Source organism: Rhinolophus sinicus, linkage group LG10 (assembly GCF_036562045.2).
Source record: "Rhinolophus sinicus isolate RSC01 linkage group LG10, ASM3656204v1, whole genome shotgun sequence".
Lineage (NCBI taxonomy): Eukaryota > Metazoa > Chordata > Mammalia > Chiroptera > Rhinolophidae > Rhinolophus > Rhinolophus sinicus.
The window spans coordinates 101,730,378-101,749,943 of NC_133759.1; the positions used below are offsets into that span (position 1 = coordinate 101,730,378).

A 19,566-nucleotide genomic window follows, 5' to 3' on the forward strand; every position below is an offset into this window, starting at 1 on the left:
ACTCAACTACAGCAAAATTCAAATAAGACTTTAAAAAAGAAATACCCAGAAAATTCGTGGCACTTTACATAAATAGCCACGTTCCTATCATGATAACAACTGGGAACTTTGTACTGCTTTGAATCTACATTTCTCTTTATTCAATAATTGTACCCTGCGTGCTGTTTACCATTTCATTTGTATTATTTATATATCAACCAAAGGGTATGAACACTACAAAATAACTTGACATCATCTATCTTCCATTTCTTTCTATTTTAAAAGCCCTGAGCGTATAGTTCTCCTATAAATAATAATAAAAAGCCACTATATTAATATTTCAGCAAAGAGCCTCATCCCCTTGCATGCACGCCCAAATATTCATTCTCTAATATATACACATACCCCTCCCTACAAATTAACTGTGCCTGAGGCGTGCAAGAAAATCAGGTCAAGCTAAAGGAGAAATCAGAGAACAGGACCAAAATTAATTTACTACTCTGCACCACATGTGAATATGAGTGTGCAGGGGGGAAATGGCTTATTTTCTGGACCATTCCTATCCTTGTGTCTGCTGAGAAATTTTTTTTTTTTTGCTGAGAAATTTTAACTCTGAGGCACGTGTAGCTCATCTGGCATGGACAAGGATAAAAGTTCAACTTTTCAGCTTAGGTTTTATGAGACTTCCTTAAGATGGATAAAAGATGGGTGTCAGCCTTATCAGTTGTCTTCTGTTCCAGAACATCTAAAAGCCCTTTTTGTATCTCTCCATTTGTGGGAGACATATATGTATATATATGTATATATTTGGTAAAATTGTGAATAAAATCATGATTGATTTATCTGTCTGCCTAAGAAGGGTTTTCGAGGCAACAATTAGCATCATTTTCAAACATTTGAATGCGTTTCGATTTAGTTTTGTCTTTCATCTTATGCTGTGTGCTAAAGCAAGCACATAACATAAATATGTAAATGTGATAGGACAAATGCCTCTGTAACCATGTTTATTCAGGCTGAGAACTGAATTATTATTGATTCCTCTCTTTCTCTCACACCCACATTAACCCATGAGCAAAACATGCTAGCTGTGCCTTCAAAAATGTCTCCCGCTCCCGCTCTTCGTCACTTTTGTCACTACCACCACCACCACCCCAGTCTAAGCCCCGATAATCTATGACCTGGATTATTGCAACTGCCTTCTAAGGGGTCTCCCTGCTTCTGCCCTTGCCTTCCTTAGGTTTCTTCTTAACAAAGCAGCCAAAGGGAGCTGCTCACCTGTACATCAGACCTGTCACTCCTCCCCCAGAGCTCCCTAGCAGCGTTCCATCTCACTCAGAGTGAAAGCCAAAGACCTCTCAGTGGCTTGGGAGGTCTCCCTCTTCCCCATCTCTCATTACATTCCAGGCTCACTGACCTGCTTGCTGTTCCTGAAATGCGCCAAAGATGCAGCCAACTCAGAGCCTGCATTCATGCAATCCCTTGTGCCTGCAATGCACTTCCCCCAAGAGAGCAGCAAACTTCCTTCTCTCACTTCCTTCAGGTTCCTTTGCAAATGTTATCTTACCTGGGAGGGCTTCCCCGATGACCTTGTATGAAGTGGCACCCATCTCTTGAACCCCACCCTGCCAGTCCTATTTCCTTGTGTCTGTCTTTCCCTATAGCCCATATAGACATGTATACATGTATGTATGTATTTCTATATATGTGCCTATAAACATACATTTTTGTTGGGTTTTTTAAATTATTATTATTTGTTAGGTTTTCTTTCTCCCCACTAGGCTATAAACTCCAAGAAGGCAAAGATTTTGTTTTTTTCACTTCACAGCCCCAGCCCGCAGAACAGTGCCTAACATGTATTAGATACTCAAAGAACAAATGCTGAATAAATGGAAGGGAGGGAGGGAGGGAGGCAGAAGAGTTCACGAAATTTTTTTATGATGGCTACTCTAGGAATTCTGATGGAAATCCCCTAGTAGGCCTTTTATCTTCCATGCAATCATTTATTTCAACTTCTCTCACATGGGATAGAAACTATTTTAGTTTAAGTACACATATGCCAACTCTTTGCTTAAACAAACAATGTGTAGGTTTACTGGTATCATAAAATTAAAAAGAAAAATAGGTGGAAAGAGGGAGCCCACCGTCCCAGTTCCTATCTGGACATTGACAGGTCACCCCTTCCCACACCCACTTTGCCAAATAGGCCGAGCGATGCATCTTACCTCCCAGGTGAACATTAATTACTGTTTGTGCCATGCTTTGAGATCCACAGATGAAAGCAGTCATAAAAGCAAAGAGTGTTATTACATTGCAAATGGTTATAGGCTCCCATTTAGCTCTGGAAACCGATCAAGCGGGAATGTTGAATCATGAGACTAAGGTTGGCCAAATATTACACTTGTTATAATTAGTTTGAGCTGAAGCTTCAACACAGTGACATATTTCCTTTAAATAAAGTTAAGTCCTCTTAGGATGCATGAATCTATGTGGGTCTCAGTTTTCAGCTGGGAACTAAATTTTCTCAGATATGCAGAAGACAGGAAGACAAATGTGTGTCTGACTTCTTGTGCTACAGAGAGACTCTCTGGAGAGATTGCTTACTTGAGAGACATCTCAATGACCCTCTGTCTCTTTCACCCCATTGGACAGTGACAAGAATGTTCACGAAATGATGGGATTTAGAGCTGGGGCTGAATTTACAGGACCTATCATCTTATTTCTTACTGAATGCCAAAACAGTCTCGATGGCATTGCTGACAGGGGCTGCTCAGGAATACTTAAATCATCTCTGTGTTGGGGAGCTTAGTGCTTACAAGGATGCCAGTTCCTCAGCAACTGTTGTTAGAGAGCTCTTTGCACATTCATCCATTTTGTCAAATATTTCTTAAATACTTTCTGTGAGCAAATATTCTGTTAGGTGCTTTGAGAGTTGGAAAGATTAAAAAGAATTACCCTATAGTGCAGATTCAACCACCACCTAGAGCAGTGCCCTAGCCTAGAAGAGAGTCTGAATTGGAGTAGTGATTCGATAAATATGTATTGAATGAACGAAAGCATAGGTAACACTCTAGGAAGAACGATAAAGCACGTGCCTAAGGAACCATAATACTAGGTAGAAGTTAAATGAAGACATAACTGAAGGCAGTGGGCATTGAGCTGCATCTGCCTCCTTTAACTTTTCATCATCCCTAGAACTGACGTCTGAACCGATGCACGAAAGTGCATCTCTCCTTCCATGGGCCGTGGCTCAATGACTCGGGGATCGCTACAACTTCCCTTACCTCTTTCCAGGCTCAAAAGCTGCGAGGCCTCTTATCTATTAAGTGATTTCTAACGCACACATCGGTCTGAATTTCCTTCCCTGAGAAAATCCAGTTTCTCAAGTAGTCTCTTAAGAAAATGTCAGCCTAGAATGGGATGGCCCAATCCATCCAGATGTGATCACACTAGCATATAGTGTAGTGGGACTCTTTTTCCTGGGCTTCTCACACTGTGTCATACTGCACAAGCCATTTGGTCATAGCACCTTTCTTTCCTGGGATACATGGAATACCTGAGATACCCAGTATTCCAAAAAAACAGTGTTTGGGAAATAAGAGTGTAATTTACATGTTGGGCTTTTTATCAGTGATGGGGGGGGTACCTGTTTTATACATTTTGCATTAGAATTATAGAATTGTAGCCCATTAATGTGATTTGTGATGAAACCAGATTTTCTTCCTCCTAACTTGAACTTTGGTATTTGTCCTTCAACTTGAATATTATTAAGGGTAGTGTAATTTAGTGGACAGAGCCTTGGACTCAGGTCACTAACTTGCTGTGTGGTCTGGGAAAAGCTTTTCTCTCTCTCTGTCTCTCATTCTCGCTCTCTCTCTCTCGCTCTGAACCACAATTTTGTCATCAGCAAAGTGAAATGGTTGGTCCAGATTCTATCAGAGATTCCTTCTAGAGCTGGCATTCAATTGTCTTTAGCCATAGCTTTCTTTATCCAGATCATCTATGAATTTCACTAATCTCAGAAAAAGAGCACGAGGCAGCTAGACAGCTGGTCTGAACAGAAACACAGCAATGACGATGAGCAGCAGGTCAACCCTCGGCCCAGCTTCTAAGTCTTACCTAATGTGGCAGAACTACACGAACTGTGAAACAAATGTGAACTGCTACCCCCAGCTGTCTGTGGTCTTCATCTGTACAATGGGGCAGGTTTTCATAAGGAAAGAACAAGCCTGAGCATTTCCGCCTATGTTGATGGGTCAGTCACATCGCTTCCACCATGGTGCGGTTTGCCAGGAGCCCACACAAACCTGTTTCTCATGCCCCAAATTGTCCATCACTGCGTCACCCAAGAAGCAGGCTTCTCACTCAACCTTAAGTCTTTCAGCCCTTCAGCCCTGGTTAGCAGTGGTTTCTTTCTTGGCAACTGTGATTATCTGAAAGTAATGTCAAAGTGAATAGTTTCCTTTTTTCACTCCCTGACAATCACTCAGTGGGTAGCCTGTCCCCGCATAGCTTTTTATTCACCCCCCTTTCCTCTCTCCCCTCCATTGGTTCCTTCACCTCATTCAAAATTCCCCCAGACAATGGACAGATGCATCTTAGAGTTGGAGGGGGGAAAGAAACAAGTGTTTCCTAGTGCACGGTGATGTTTCAGAACCACGGAGAGCAATGCCGGATGGAGACGGGGAAAATCCATTTTCTTCAACCCTTGTCTATGGTTTTGAGGCCCCATTTGGAACCCCAGAGGTGGTAGAGATCACAAAACTCTTCAAAGAAGCTTTGCAGTCAGAACGGTTCTCTCTAGAGTTTAGGAGCCAAACCTGACACTATCACATGCAAAGAGCAGATTGCATCTGGGCCCGGCTGCCGTCCTAATGTCAGACCGCCTGGCATTTACCTTCCTTCCCAGGCTGACCTCTGAAGATGGGGGCAGGCTTCTGGGGGCACTGTTCTGACCATGCAAACGCTGCAGCTATTGTGTGGGCAGGGGAGGTCTGCTGATTCCTTTCCAGCCCAACACTGTAATTTTATCAACTCTGGCTCAGAGAAACCTATATTTATAATGCTAATTAGGAGGCCACACATTTAATTTGAGTGGAAGACTGTTTGTATCTCGCTGAGCCTGATAGCACAGGCTCAAGCGACAGCAGTCAGAGGCAAAGCAGGCTTTTCTCCCTTCTCCAAGTATTTGAAACAGGGCTTACTCTTGCCAAACAATTTCTCTGTTGGATTAAAAAGAAAAAGAGAGGGAGAGTGCTGAATATACTGGAGCTCAGAAAACTTTGCATGTATCTCCTGCCTGCATAATGTATTTCTCTGTGCACTGAGAAAACATGGTTCTTATGTTATCTAATTGTTTCCTGACACATTTAGCAACATTTCACACCCTTTAAAGTGGCGTTACCATTGCTGACAGTGGAGGTGCTTTCATTAGACGGCCTTTGAATTGTCTCCAGGATGCACTGCAGGTCTCCAAACAGGCTTGTAAAAGGTGACAAAGGCATTATTTATGAAAATAGAGACTTGGCCAGTGGTACCCTGGGGGTGCGTATGGATTTTGCTGACTCTGGTCCATTGAAGAATGTGTGCGTGCACGCATGTTTGCACAGAAAACTTCTCAGGAGTTGAACCAAGACCTTCTTTATCCAATAGGCCACGAGCCTGCCTGGAGATCATGGAAACGCTTCCAAATATCTTTCCCTCTACATAGCACTGTGCTATTTCAGACACAAATTAGTCGTTTTGCACCCAGTCCTGAGGCTGAGTAGCCCAGTGGCTGGGGTACGAGGTCCAACAAGTAAGTTTGCGAACTCATCCCAGAAAAAGTGCTACATACCTCATTACTGAATATCAGTACGGTCACTTTCAAAGGATTCTCCTTGGGAAGTTATGCACTGATGCCAGCGCCTAGTCCACCCTTCAAAGCAATTTTGGAACTCTTTTTCTGGAATGGCCATCAGAGTTGTCATCGTATTACCCTTGATGTCCTGAATGTCATCAAAATGTCTTCCTTTCAACATTTCCATTATCTTCAGGTAAAGAAAGAAGTCATTGGGGGCCAGATCAGGTGAGTAGGGAGGGTGTTCCAATACAGTGATTTGTTTACCGGCTAAAAACTCCCTCACAGACAGTGCTGTGTGAGCTGGTGCATTGTCCTGAGACAAGATCCATGTTTGTTGGCGAAAAGTTCAGGTCATCCAACTTTTTCACGCAGCCTTTTCAGCACTTCCAATAGTAAACTTGGTTAGCTGTTTGTCCAATTGGTACAAATTCATAATGAATAATCCTTCTGATATCACAAAAGGTTAGCAACAGCGTTGCAACGTGTTTCCGAACTTAATTGTCTGACCTCGTATATGGTCGGCATGTTTATCGTTCTCCCAGCCAGGCAGTTAATTCTTCTCCTCTTCTTCCTTAATGCTCCTCTTGCCCCTCTCAGCCTATTTTATGATGTCTCCAGCTATCTGCATTGATGCACAGTTTGCCTTGGAGGGTGTTCTAAGCGAGCCTTCAGTGAACACTACCCTATGGCACCTGCCTCTGCAGGGCCTAAGGAGAGAAACGGGAAGATTCATTCTGACTTTCGTGTAGAAAGTAAGCCAGGCTTAGCGAAGATGGGGCAGGTACAAAGTCGGGCTGTGAATTTCTGCTAGGACACAACCTCACCTGTGATCTTCACCCAAGATTGTTTCATCACCCTCCTGCTGCTACCCCTTCTAAAGTGCCTTCCTGCCTTATCTTAGCTGAAATTACTCTTCTCTCTTTACCTCTCTAAACGTTGCAATAAGTCTGTGTAACCATACAATCCTAAATCACAGAGATCTGAATTAGTATCTTGGCTTTGCCCATTACTTACTGGGTGACTTTTGTCAAGTCCTTTGATTTCTGCAAGCCTCAGTTTCGTCATCTATAAAATAGGGATAATAACAGTCCAGATAGTATTGTTGGAAGGATTACATAAATTATAAACCCGAAAATGTGCTAAGCAGACTGCATAGAATATTGAGAATGCTCAAAAAATGTGACTGACTATTAGTCTGTTTCACTGGAATGTGGATTCCATGGTGGCTGAGACTGCATCATCACATTTCTTTAAAATACTTGGCACCTATGTGATAGTGCAATAAAATCGCATGCGTTAGCTGAGACCTGGTCCTCAACAGGTAAGACGTTTGCTGTAAGTCAGACAACTGGCTGGCATCTAGGCAGCCACAGCAAGGAACCCTGGTCTCCTAACTCCACCACTCTTTCTAACTGCTAGTGGGAGGGGGTAGGTAGAAGGCAGTGACTTTCAAATGACTCTTCAGGGAAGCAATGAATGAATGCAAAGGGCATCCATGGCTTCTAACAAACTATCCCTCATGCCAGTCTAGTTTCCATTTTCTATTCTCGTCTCAACAAAACCTTTCTACATCTTTGAGGGGGAGCTTTTCAGGCTTATCTATTGGTTATTGGTGGTTAGATTCCCAAGGTATCTCATCTTTAGTGCCTCATCCATGACCCCTCTGGGTGGGGCACCGTGAGTGTGGGCAGCAGAGATGAAATTGTTCAAGCATATGCCACCTAGAGCCCATGTTTTATCTTTGTTGTCCCCAAAGCACATAGCGAAACACAGACTACAGTTGAGAAAGGTGGGCTATCTGCAGACAAAGACTTTGAAACCAAAAGCTTCCCATAATGAGAATGAAAATAATTACTGTGTGTAGCACATTTTGCCATTTGCATGTAACTTCCATATATGTTATTATTTACTCCTCAAAACATCTTGGGAGGGGACTATGACACCTATCGCATACCCTTTCTATGGTTGATAATAATGTTTACTATTTACTTCACAACACTTATAGAAATGCTTCATTGACTACTCACAATAATCAGTAAAGTATGTTTATACTTGTTTATCAAACAGTTGAGCACAGAACAGTTAGGTGACTTACCAAAAGTCACCCAGCCAATCAGTGGGAGAACCAACTTCAATCTGGTTCCAACACCAATCATATTGTCACATCAGGTTCTTTTCATTATAGAGGTTAATTAAATTCTGTTGTCATTTCCTGTGCAGTGTGCTTTGAGCTCTAGATACAGAATATCCAGACTCAAATTCTTCCTGCCAACCAACTTACTCGATCTCAGGTCAGTTTTACTATCCTTGAAATAGGGATAATATTACCTACCCCAAAGGATTGCTATAAGATTAAATATATAAATATACGTAAAGGGATTGGAAATAATGCCTGATTACATCATAAGAATGCAACAGATCTTAGCAATTGGTGATATTGTAATTTCCATGTATCATGAACCCAAGAAGTGAATGTAACAGTAAGAAATGATTCCCGTGTGCTGTGGAAGAGGTTTTCCAAGGAAGCCCTTTGCAAGTTAAGTTTTGGTTTGGCTCTACGTTTCTTTATGTCTTTCTCGAGCAGTTCTATCCCCAGCAAAGTTGTTTGGGGGTGTAATATAGGTTCCAGGAGAACAAGGAAAGAGCCCAAGGAATTTTCTGTGTGTTACTCGGCTCAAAGATACAACTTTGTAAGGGACTGAATTGCCCGAACAGTTTGGCATTTTCGTCTTGTGTTCCTGGATAGTGTTGGGGCACATCTCCCAAGCAATTCCCGATGGCTGGAAGCTTTCAGAATTAGAGTGGAATCACATCTTACACACGGGTTAGGTTATAAGGTCAGCAGCTGAGGAAAAAAAAAGGGGGGGGGAGGGGTAACACCACCACCCTGGGAAATCTTTAGGAAGATGCCACCTTGGAGACTGACATATTGTCTCTTAATAAATCTAACAGTTTTCCCCCATGGTTGTCACACATTGCTGTGTCTTCATTTGAAGACCAGATGAAGTAGTGACTTAAATACTTGATTAAAAGGAAAAAAAACAAAACAGAACAAACCCCATACATTGAAAATCAGAATCACTTCTTCTCAGCAAGATACTTACACACTAAAAGACACCTAAAACCTGAGACAAACAGCCATGGCACCCAGAAGTGAAGTCAACGCCATGTGTGTTTTACATGCAGCCAAAAGATGTTTATGGAGTGAATCTATGTGTACTTATTAATATGCAGATTTGCTCATGCCATGCTTCTGCTTTCAACTCTCCCATGACTCCCGACTCTCTACATAATACAGTTGAAACACTTACATGGCAATTAGCATTTGCCAGACCCCCTCCTTCCCTAGATGCTAAGCACATCAAAGAAATTGGTGGAGTGATAATCCACCAATCCCATTGCTGTTTATTGTGTACAGGCTCTGGGCTGGGTGCTAGAATACAAAGGTGTATAACCCACAATCTCTATCCAGTCACTCATAGTCTCACGAATGAGCCAGACCTTTAGACAAACAAATATGCCCATACATTACAAGTCCAATGATACTCGTAGAAGTATGCCCTGGGTCCAGTGGGTGGGCGATCAGGAAAGATTTCTAAAGAAGGTGGCAGGTGACACTTGAGCTGAGTCTTTGAGAACGTTTGCAGGAGGAGGTTGAGACTACCAATGAGAAAGGAACGCTTTCCATGCACAGGAGGGAAATGAGGAGGGGAAGATAGATGTCCGATAACAGTATGGTTTCTTTGATGTGCTTAGCATATAGGAAAGGAGGGGGTCTGGCAAATGCTAATTGCCATGTAAGAGTTTCAACTGTTATATGTAGAGAGTCAGGAGTCATGGGAGAGTTGAAAGAGGAAGCATGGCATGAGCAAATCTGTATATTCATAAATACATTGGCTCTTGTATGAAGGGGAGAAACACAGGAGTGAGTGATACCAGCAATTAGGAGCCTAGAACGTTGTCTAGACACATTGTCCAGTGTGGGCACCACTAGCCACATGTAGCCATATAAACTTCAGTTAACTAAGAGCGCAGTGCCTCTGTTGTACTAGCTATGTACTAGTATTTTGTGTTACCAAAATAATAACACCATCTCATCTTAAAAGAGCTGGGAGATATAATTAAGGTATGTGTAGAAACCCCAAGCAAGCAGGAGTTTCTGTATAGAAAGTATTTGAGGATCCATTATCTTTAGGGAAACCATTGTGTCACTGCAGGTAAAGTGGATTTGTGTCCTCACAAGGGGAAGCTGTAAAGACTCACTGCATTTCACCTTATGAATATGAAAGGTTTAGTATTAGGCAATTATAGAAATCATATAATTTCAAAAATAAACTCTACCTTCCATCTATAGCCTCATCTATATTTGACACCTTCCAAAGCGCAATGCTGCCGGGAAGATGTGATACGTAAACAAGCAAGGTGTCGGTGAGATCTGGGAAGAACACTGAAATGCATAGAGCCCCAAACTGTGGAGACAGTTCATGCTTGAGCCCCTGAAAGAGGCCCTTTAGCTGGGGCAAGACCAACAGCCGGCCATTCTTCCAGTAAATTATGTATAATAGCTGGTGTGAAATCAGGAGAGTTGTTCCAGGGCCATCAGAAAACGATTTGTTTTCAAGAAAATGCTTAACTGGGCTTCAGTGAGTTCAGTGAAGTGTGAGTGAAGAGGGCAACTAGGTCTTCTACTGTGAAAATAAAAACTCTAAATGTGGTGATATGGAATAGAGCAAACCCAGTTAGGCTGATATTGCCTCATTGAGAAGACAAGAGAGGCCATCATGAAAAGTCCTCAGGTGAGGTTCAATAACCTACAACTAAGTTGGAACATTCTCCTCTGGTCTCTATAAAGGCAGCTCCACTCTTGCTTTACAAGTCTTTCCTTCCTGTGGAGAAAGGTATTCCATCATTGACAAATTAGACTCGGTTTCAAAAACTTTTCCTGATCTCTAACTTAAGTACCCCAAGAGCAATTTAAGCTTATCTGCTTGAAGTTTTCCGGATGGGAGGAAAGAGATGACTGTATCAAATTTTTCACTTCTAATATCTGCCCAACTGTTATCAGTTGGAAAAAGGAGCTACTTAAAAATTGACCGTGTAACATAAAGTATACTAATCTAAAGCCATTACACATGCTGACCCAGGGTTTTTGAACCTCCGCAGTACTGACATTTGGGGCTGGAAATTCTTTGTTGTGGGAGACTTCCGTGCATTGTAGGATGTTTAGCAAATATGACAACCAAATGTCCCCTCAAGAGGAAAATTGCCCCCTGTTGAGAATGACTGATCTAGCCCAGCTGCTTAAATACAAGCAGCCTGCTACAGGGAATATGAACATGCATATAATATGGTATCAATGTAAACTATAAATATATATAATCTATGTCTATAATTTTAAGCTGCTCTATTCACTGAGGTCGTTTTGCATCCTACAATTATAATTGAAAACGACTGGCTCTGTTCTCTTTTTAAAATGTAAGATGTAGGTAAGAAATTGAGTCCCTCTCATCCTCCCCAATCACTGTGGTGCATGGAAGGCCCAGTGCCTGCTGGGAGGTGAGCTGAGTTTCTCCCCAGCGCTGGGGACAGAATGCTACTCTAGTGCATGATTGATTGACAGCAAGTAGACAGCCATCTGCCTGCGTCACTCTCCCAGTCTTAATGCCCACAGTATTCTTATAAATAGACTAGATATCTCCCACCATACATGGTTTCTCTGGGACCCCACATGTTTGATTTCTCATGCTTCAACATGGAGAGCGTCAGCTAACAGAACATGACAATTTCATAATTCTGGAGGCAGAAGACCTGGAACCTATTTCCAGGTCTCCCAAGTGTATGGCCCTGGCTGAGTCGTTTTCTCACATGGGCTTGTTGACCAGTTTTAGATAGGACGCTTTTGGTTCAAAGTGACAAAAACCGACTCAAGCTGGCTTAAAGAAAAAAAAAGAAAAAGAGGGTGGGGTGGAGAATAAATTGATTCATATATTGAAAAGAAGATGCATGTGGAACAACTGGAACCAATAAGATACAAGGTTCATTATCTTCTTCTGGGTCCCTCATACCTACTATGTGTTAAACACAGTTTTAGGGGCCTTCCGTATATTATCACGACAGAATGTGAAGTCGGGGTTCTTATCAGAGAGGACCAGAGAGGGCAAGTAAGTTGCTCAAACTCACACCGGAAGTGGCAGGGCTCAGTCATCTGCGCTCCAAAGATGGCACCCGCTCCATTCCTCACCGGGGCTTTGGAGAACAGATCATGATCAGGGAGGCCAAAAAGTTGGGAACGGGCTGCAGAGTACAGAGAAACTCTGCAGGTGTGAGGGCAGAAATAAAGATTTGCAAAAGACAGTTAGATGCTCACATCCGCTGGAGACCAGCGTTTCATTTGAGGCAGAGTCGAAATTGAAAATGGGATGGATTGATTAGATGGTGACGCTGGTGAGCAGGTGAACTGGAGTGTGAGGCAACTCCAGGTTTAGAAATAGCCCGTTGCAGTGGGAGCAGTTTACACACCTGAGTTCAGATCTCGGCTCTGCCCCTTGGGGGTGCTTTTAACACCCCCGAGTCTCTAAACAGTGTTATTGGGATCCTGGTGGCAGGGGCATACATAAAATCCCTGAGTCTGATACTTAGCACATAAAATAGGCTGCAGACGCCCAGCGGCTTCGACCATGTTCCTTTCAGCTGGAGGCTGGGAGTCCAGCGAGAGTTGTCAGGGGACCTTGTGCCTTTCGTGGTGGTAGCCATGGCAGCCACACCCCAGGGCCTCACTGAAGCCATCATAACTTGAGGAAGAACGTCCCATCACACAGCCGTCTGCAAGCTCCACGTGCAAAACTAGGCAGAACTTGGAAAATCTGATGTACTTGCCTTAGCGATGTTCTCCTGGAACTCGAGAGCAAGTGGGGCCATATTCCTAAACAATTCATTGATTACAAACAAAAGGAGGGCAATATCTCAGGTTTTAAAATTATTTCTATTTACACATATATTCATATACCTCACTTTTTAACACTTTCAAAAATAGTGGCTTCACAACCCCAAGCATTGGGGTTGGGGGCTGAATAATTTAATCAGACGTCTGTATAAACAGCAAGCATTGGGATATGTCCTTAGGAAAATTATTTAAATCTTCCAACCAACTGACTTGCCTATGATGGTGCTTTGCTGTACTCAATTTTAATTCAGAAGTCGTATTTTCATAAGTCCTTGAACTTACGAAGCTGCAAAGGACTTCCAGTTTTTGACCCAAGAATGGCTTTCTCTGGCAGCCGGATGGCTGAGTTGGTTAGAGCGTGAGCTCTCAACAACAACGTTGCTGGTTCAATTCCCGCATGGGATGGTGGGCTGCGCCCCCTGCAACTAAAGACTGAAAACGGCAACGGGACTTGGAGCTGAGCTGCACCCTCCACAACTTGATTGAAGGACAATGACTTAGAGCTGATGGGTCCCGGAGAAACACACTGTTCCCCAATAAAATTTAAAAAAGAAAAAAAGAATGGCTTCCTCTCTTTACAAGTCATTTATTCTGTTGGCGTGGTCACTGTCGCTGTTTCTTGGAGGGGCCGTGTTTCTCCCCGTGGTGAATTACCTCAGATGGCCTCTATGGTACGTTCTAGAAGAGGACTGATGAGTTTGGGGTTCCTGACTCATTCATTGTTTAACAATCACTCTTGTCTAATGCAAGAAGTAGTACAATAAACCATTCAAGACTTGGATTTTGAAGTCAGGCAGCCGGGATTCAAATCCCAGCCAGTTCTGCTGCTTGCCAGCAGTGCAGTGCTGGGGAAGTTAGTCCATCTCAGCCTCAGTTTCTTCACCAGTAAAATGGGGATGCTGCTAATACTTTGTTCACAGAACAGTTGTAAAAACTAAAAGAGAAAAATAAATGTAAGGTCTTAGCTCAGTTCTTAGCACAAAGCAAGATTACATACATATAAGTGGTAACAAGGTCATTGAACTTACTATTTCAGATTTAATGACTCCTGGTACTGTTTCTTTGTATTTTTTGTTTTTGTTTTTTAAACTGTCTCTTGATCACGTCTCTCTGCTCTACCAAGTATCCTGACTCCCTGTCATTGCATCGATCAATTATGCATCGTCTACACAGAACACGCTAAATATCTGCCTGCCGTTTATCTTTTGAATGAAAAAGGAACCAGTTGTTTTCAGTGAATTTGGGGACTTGCTTTGCAACATGGCCTCTATCATAAATTAGGGGATAGGTTAACAACAGTTGGGCAGAGCAGCAATTTCATGGATAATATTTCCTGCTTTGGGGATGGAGAAAAGATTGTAGCCTTTTAATCTTGGGTGGGAGAACTAAATCTAGATCGAAATCAGTTTAAGGGGGAAAATGGTGCTGTAATTGAGACAATGGGAGTTAGAGCGATGTGACTTCAAGCACAGATGGTGTAGGATAAAGTTTTCAGGTACGGCTGAGGCAGATGATGAATGAAGACCTGGAGCATGGCTGGCAAATAAGCGCTGTGCATCTGCTACCTTTCACCCACTCCTGGTCCATGAATTTTCTAATTGATGATGGCACTGTGTCTCACTGAACCCAGGGTGTCTTTGGAACCCTTCTCAACACAGCATTCCAAAAAGCCACTACCTGTCTATCAGCGTGGACCTCCTTTGTCTGGCTATTGGTGTTTTAATCAGGAAAATTTCATGATTTGAAACTAGCACACAACCTTAGTCATTTGAAAACAGATAAATTAGAAACATTTGAATTAGTCCCCATTTTTAAGGTCGCGGGGAATCCAATCACAGAGATGACTCATTAGACTTTGATTTACATGGGGATCTTGGAAAACACAGACACACATATACACCCACACATACACAAGACCATATGAGTTTAATGAATGGCATATTGCTGCCTTTGCATGTTTCATCTTGATTTTTAATCGATCAGTTAAACTTGGTGTTTCATATATTTTCCAGGGACTCTATACCCATTCAAAATGTAACTTCATCAATAGTTTGGGGGTCAGGGGTCTTCTATAGTGTAAAAAGTAGGAACCAGGTAGTGCAAGGTCCCTGGTTACATGCCCATCCCACACTAGGTATTTTAGTAAGAAACCATGGTCTATGAAGTGAGCCTGTATAAGTTCCAGCTTTCTCCCCTGTACTTTGGAACCTGTTTGTGTCTGTACAGATGGTCTCTGTCAGTTGGAATAGTCAGGGGGGGAAATGTAGCATAAGTGAACAAAATTAGCAAATAACATAGCAAATAGAGAACAGCATCAATTTGATTGGGGGCAGATCTAGGGACTGAGAAATTTCCCAAGTCATGTTAGATACCAGCAAGCAGAGTTTAAGGAGCTAGCGAAGCATGGATTTAAAGTAACAGGAATCCGACAATTCTGCGATGTGTATTTCAGTACACCGAAGTAACCCCAGTGCTTTCATTGTGTTATGACTACTCGTCCACTGTCTGTGTTTATATAAATTAAAAAGCAGTTCTGTCGGTACTATAGGAGATGAATTCATGCTGAACAAAATTTCACAAAGTTCATATAAAGAGTGATTTCACAGCCACTATCATATCAGGCTCCTGGAAAATTGCACTTGAACTTCAGTTCCACCTCAGTCCCTCAGAGGAATTTAAAAATTGGCTTCCAGCCATTCTTGTTCTCCAACATGCAGTCTCAGATATGCCTCAATACAAACTTGAAAGCCTACTGATTGTGAGTGGAAATCTGTCCCTACCAGAGCCTTGCTGCTCAGTGGACATCAACATCGATTTTCCACTGCCCTGGTGGGGACACCTCCACATTCAGGAGCCTTGAAGAAGGAGGAGAGTAACATTGCTATGTAGGAGCCACTTTGAACTTCATAGCAAAATTACGAGGAGAGCTTTGAGCTCTGCCAGATGATAGCTGCTAGCAATGGTTATTCAAAGAGATGTATCTTATTTGAAATCTTGAAATTGTCTTGGGATTGGGAGATGGAAACTGGGACATGACTTCCTATAAATCACCTCCCTTTTTGTATGTCACCTTTTTCCTCTTTTGTCACCTTGCTGTTAGGGCGAACACTGCAGAGAGGTTAGGGGGTGGATTTGGGAAAACCTGAGTTTGACGGCTGGCCCCTGTCATTTGCTAGCTATGCCATCTCACCTCTCTGTGTTTCAGGTTCCTCATCTATGAAATGGAGATTGGAATAATTTTAACCTCATAGGGTTGTTTTGAGAATCAGATGAGATAATAATGTAAACCGGCTAACACAGTGAGTGGCAGATAGTCATTGCACAAAACAATAGCAATTAACATAATAATAATGATTGTTATTATTATTAGAGAGAGACCTATGGGAGAAGGTATTGATTAAATGTGAGTACTGATTCTGATGAAACTCTGATGTGTTCAGTCTACCCTTGCCAGATTATCTGGCAAATACGTCGTGCCTAATACGGCTCCCAAGCAGCTGTGAACAAATTGAGCTTTTCAAATCAAATTCCATTTATCCATTGATTTGTTTCAGGGTTGACTCTTCTTCAGTTGTGTTATTGGGCAGGAGCTTCTAACATTTAAGGTTTAGGAGTATCTTATCTCCTGTCTTTTCTTCCACTCCCACCCTCAGAAGAGTAATAGCCTAGTGATTTGACGCCTCTGTGCTATTGTTTATCGGGTTTCCTCTCACCCGAAGTTCCCTTTCTCTTCTTTTGAAGATTGCTCAGGCATCATCTTTCCCAGGAATCCTCGCTGGACTCTCCACCCCTACCTCTACCTGGCCAGGCTGGACCAAGTGTCATTTTCTCAACCCTCACAGTACCATGTCCTTACAGGCCACCATCCTGCTGTTTATCATGTTCAGAATTGACATAGTTACCTGTCTGCCTCCCCCACTATACTATGAGCTCTCTCAGGGCAGGAATGAGGCCTCACTTATTTCGGTATCCTCGGTGTCTCAGAGGGCACATAAGAGGCACTCGTGTGTTATATTGAACCAAACTGATCTATCAGTATCATTTAATGCACTAAGGCAGGGGTGTCAAAACTGCGGCCCGCGGGCCAACTGCGGTCCGCAATCCATTGTTAATTGGCCTGCAGCAAATTCCAAAAATATATTTAGTTTACTTAAATAAGCCAGGTGAGGCAATACGTTCTTCACCTCGAGTGAATGGACCGGCTGTTTGTGTATTTTACCGCATATGGCCTTTGGTAAAAAATGTTGAAAAAAGTTTGGACACCCCTGCACTAAGGAATAGATCAGGAAATGCAATTATACTCGTAAAGCAATGACAAAAAGTGGCATCCATTTGAGGTGCCTGAAAATATCCCCACATATGCAGTACATCTAAAAGCAGGGAAAAAACAATATTTCTTGTCACTCAAGCATTTGTTGCCTGAGTTGAATCTCAAACCTGATTCTTTTGTTTGCTTTCTCAGCACTTTACTTTCCCTCCGCACCCCCAGCTTTAGGGCATATCCTGTAGGCTGTTCCTCTTGGCTCTTTTTTCTGAGCTTCCCAAATGAACATACCAGCAGGCAAGCACTTGCAAGGACCCCAAGATGGAAGGGTGACTCAGGTGAAAGTACACATGGCCATTATCCTCACACAGCTATTGGCTGCCAGGAGCTCCCTGCCACATGAAAAGATGCCGCCGCCTTCTGTGTGGGAGAACTCCTTGACCCAAAAGCAGCTCCCTGTCACTGCCCACCTCCTGCCAGCCTAGCTGTTCCTCTTCATGTCCTGGAGTGGCTGTTTCTCTTTGTAGGAATCCCCCCCATTGGTTCAAAAAAAGAATCTCATGGTGGTGATAGTGGGGCGATGGCCAGTTCTTTGGGATGCAGATGTGTCACCCTTTCCACCTCTCCTCCACTTCTAACCCAAACTAATTAAGTTGGTGTTAGCCTACCTGATGTATTCATTCGAGAACTGTTATTTGTTAGGAAGACACTGAGGATGCAGGAGTGAATAGAGTAAGTAAAAGTGCACCTTCAGATAGTAATGAGGGCTCTGAAAATATTTAAACAGGCTAATTAGTAGGACAGATAGGATAAATAGAGAAGACAGGGGGACAACTGTCAAGAAGACAAACAGGGACAAACTGAATGAAGAGAAGAAGCAGAATTGTGAAATCAGTGAGGTGATGAATGGGGGAGAATGTTCCATGTAGAGGGAATGGGAAACATAAAGACTGTGACGATGGAATGGCATGGCCTGTTCCAGCCGCAGACGTAAAGATGGCCACTGTGGCTGGAGAATGAGGTGCCAAGCAGAGAGTGGTAAAGGCCACTGTCAGAGGTGGCCTCTAGGAGAGACAGCTAGTGCCAGGGTAAGCGAGACACAGAGGTCGTCGTAAGAAGTTTCTTTCTACGTGCAATGGGAAGCCACTGGAGAGTGTCAAGCAGGAGAGTGATGTAGTCTGATTTCTTTCTTTAATATATCGTTCTGGCTACAGAGAAAGGATGGGGACAGTGGGGAGTAGACGGGTGTGTGGAAGCAGGGAGACCAGCAAGGAGACAGACAGTTCGGTGAGAGGTGATATGGAGTTAGCTTGGAATGGCAGCAGAAGAGAGAGAAAGAAGTTTTCGTTTTCCAGGCTGATTCCACATCAGCTGTGTAGAGGGACATTTCTGCTCATGAGGGCTTTCGCAAACATGCAACTACATGTAGTAAGAATTTACACATTTGGAGAAACATCAAACCACTCAACAAATACATCGGGAACATTTTCTTTTTAATTTTTATTTTAAGATATTTGTATCGTCAGGTGGTTTCAGTGTAACTTGCTCTGGTTGCTCTCATGACATTCATTACTGACCTTTCACCCCTCTGTCCTCTTTCCCAGGTCGTCCCATTCCACCTACATCCTCGTCTAGCCTCCTCCCATCTGCTCAGCTGCCTAGCTCCCATAATCCTCCACCAGTTAGCTGCCAGATGCCATTGCTAGACAGCAATACCTCCCATCAAATCATGGACACCAACCCTGATGAGGAATTCTCCCCCAATTCATACCTGCTCAGAGCATGCTCAGGTCCCCAGCAAGCCTCCAGCAGTGGTAAGGAAAACTGTGGTGTCTGAATGTGTGGTGCTGTGTGCTTGACAATGTCGCGACTCCAGCAAAATGACAACTTTGAAACACGGGCTGGGGAGAAGGTGGTGTGGGGAGCACTAAGGCAAAATATATTTGTCATTTTGTAGCATTGCAGCTCCAGGATACCTTTGCTGAAGGTCTCAGATAAGGCTTTGCTTATCTGAATGGGGTTTGGGCCTCCTTCGGTGGAAGGAATTTGCCCACTGCTGCACATGAGAACATACAGGTCTCCAAGGTAAAATGCAGAGGGACAAGGGAATGCTGCATTTTGGATTACTGTTATTCTGGCCGTAGCCAAGTGACCCTGGGCACCCTCATGTGCCCAGTTTGTGTGCATCTCACATCTCTTGTTTTTGATGGTTGCCTTCTGACTTTTCCTCCTTACTAGTTTAAATTGTTATGCTACTAGATTGTGTCCCCTTGATATGACTACTGAAGGTCTTTCCAAGTCTAAAGGGTTTGGAGATGGTGGCCTCTCCTATAACCCTCCACTCATGTCACTTTACTTGAATTTAGCAAGATGATCGTGGGGTACCATGATAAACATGGTCTCGAAATCCCCAGTTCTCATTGTAGCTTTCACATTCACAGAGCAGAGGGCCTGCTCCTGGAGTTCTGTCCCATTTTTGAGGATTTTGTGGCTACTGCCTCAGCTCCCAACCTCTAAATCTGGTGAAATTGCATCAGGGCC

The 19,566-nt window shown here is 43.1% G+C and overlaps 1 protein-coding gene across 11 annotated transcripts in view; it reads left to right on the plus strand.

The window, feature by feature from the left end:
* The window catches only part of TENM2 (teneurin transmembrane protein 2), a 1,556,107-nt gene that overhangs the window by 1,193,530 nt on the left and 343,011 nt on the right, over positions 1–19,566 (plus strand). For 9 of the 11 annotated variants that reach the window (XM_019740878.2, XM_019740872.2, XM_019740888.2 and 6 more), the window contains one exon: positions 18,630–18,839. The exons of the other annotated variants lie outside the window; for them this stretch is intronic. In XM_019740878.2, the coding sequence (XP_019596437.2) occupies positions 18,630–18,839 (210 nt within the window). The remainder of the gene's footprint in view (positions 1–18,629; positions 18,840–19,566) is intronic. 11 annotated transcript variants of the gene reach the window in all.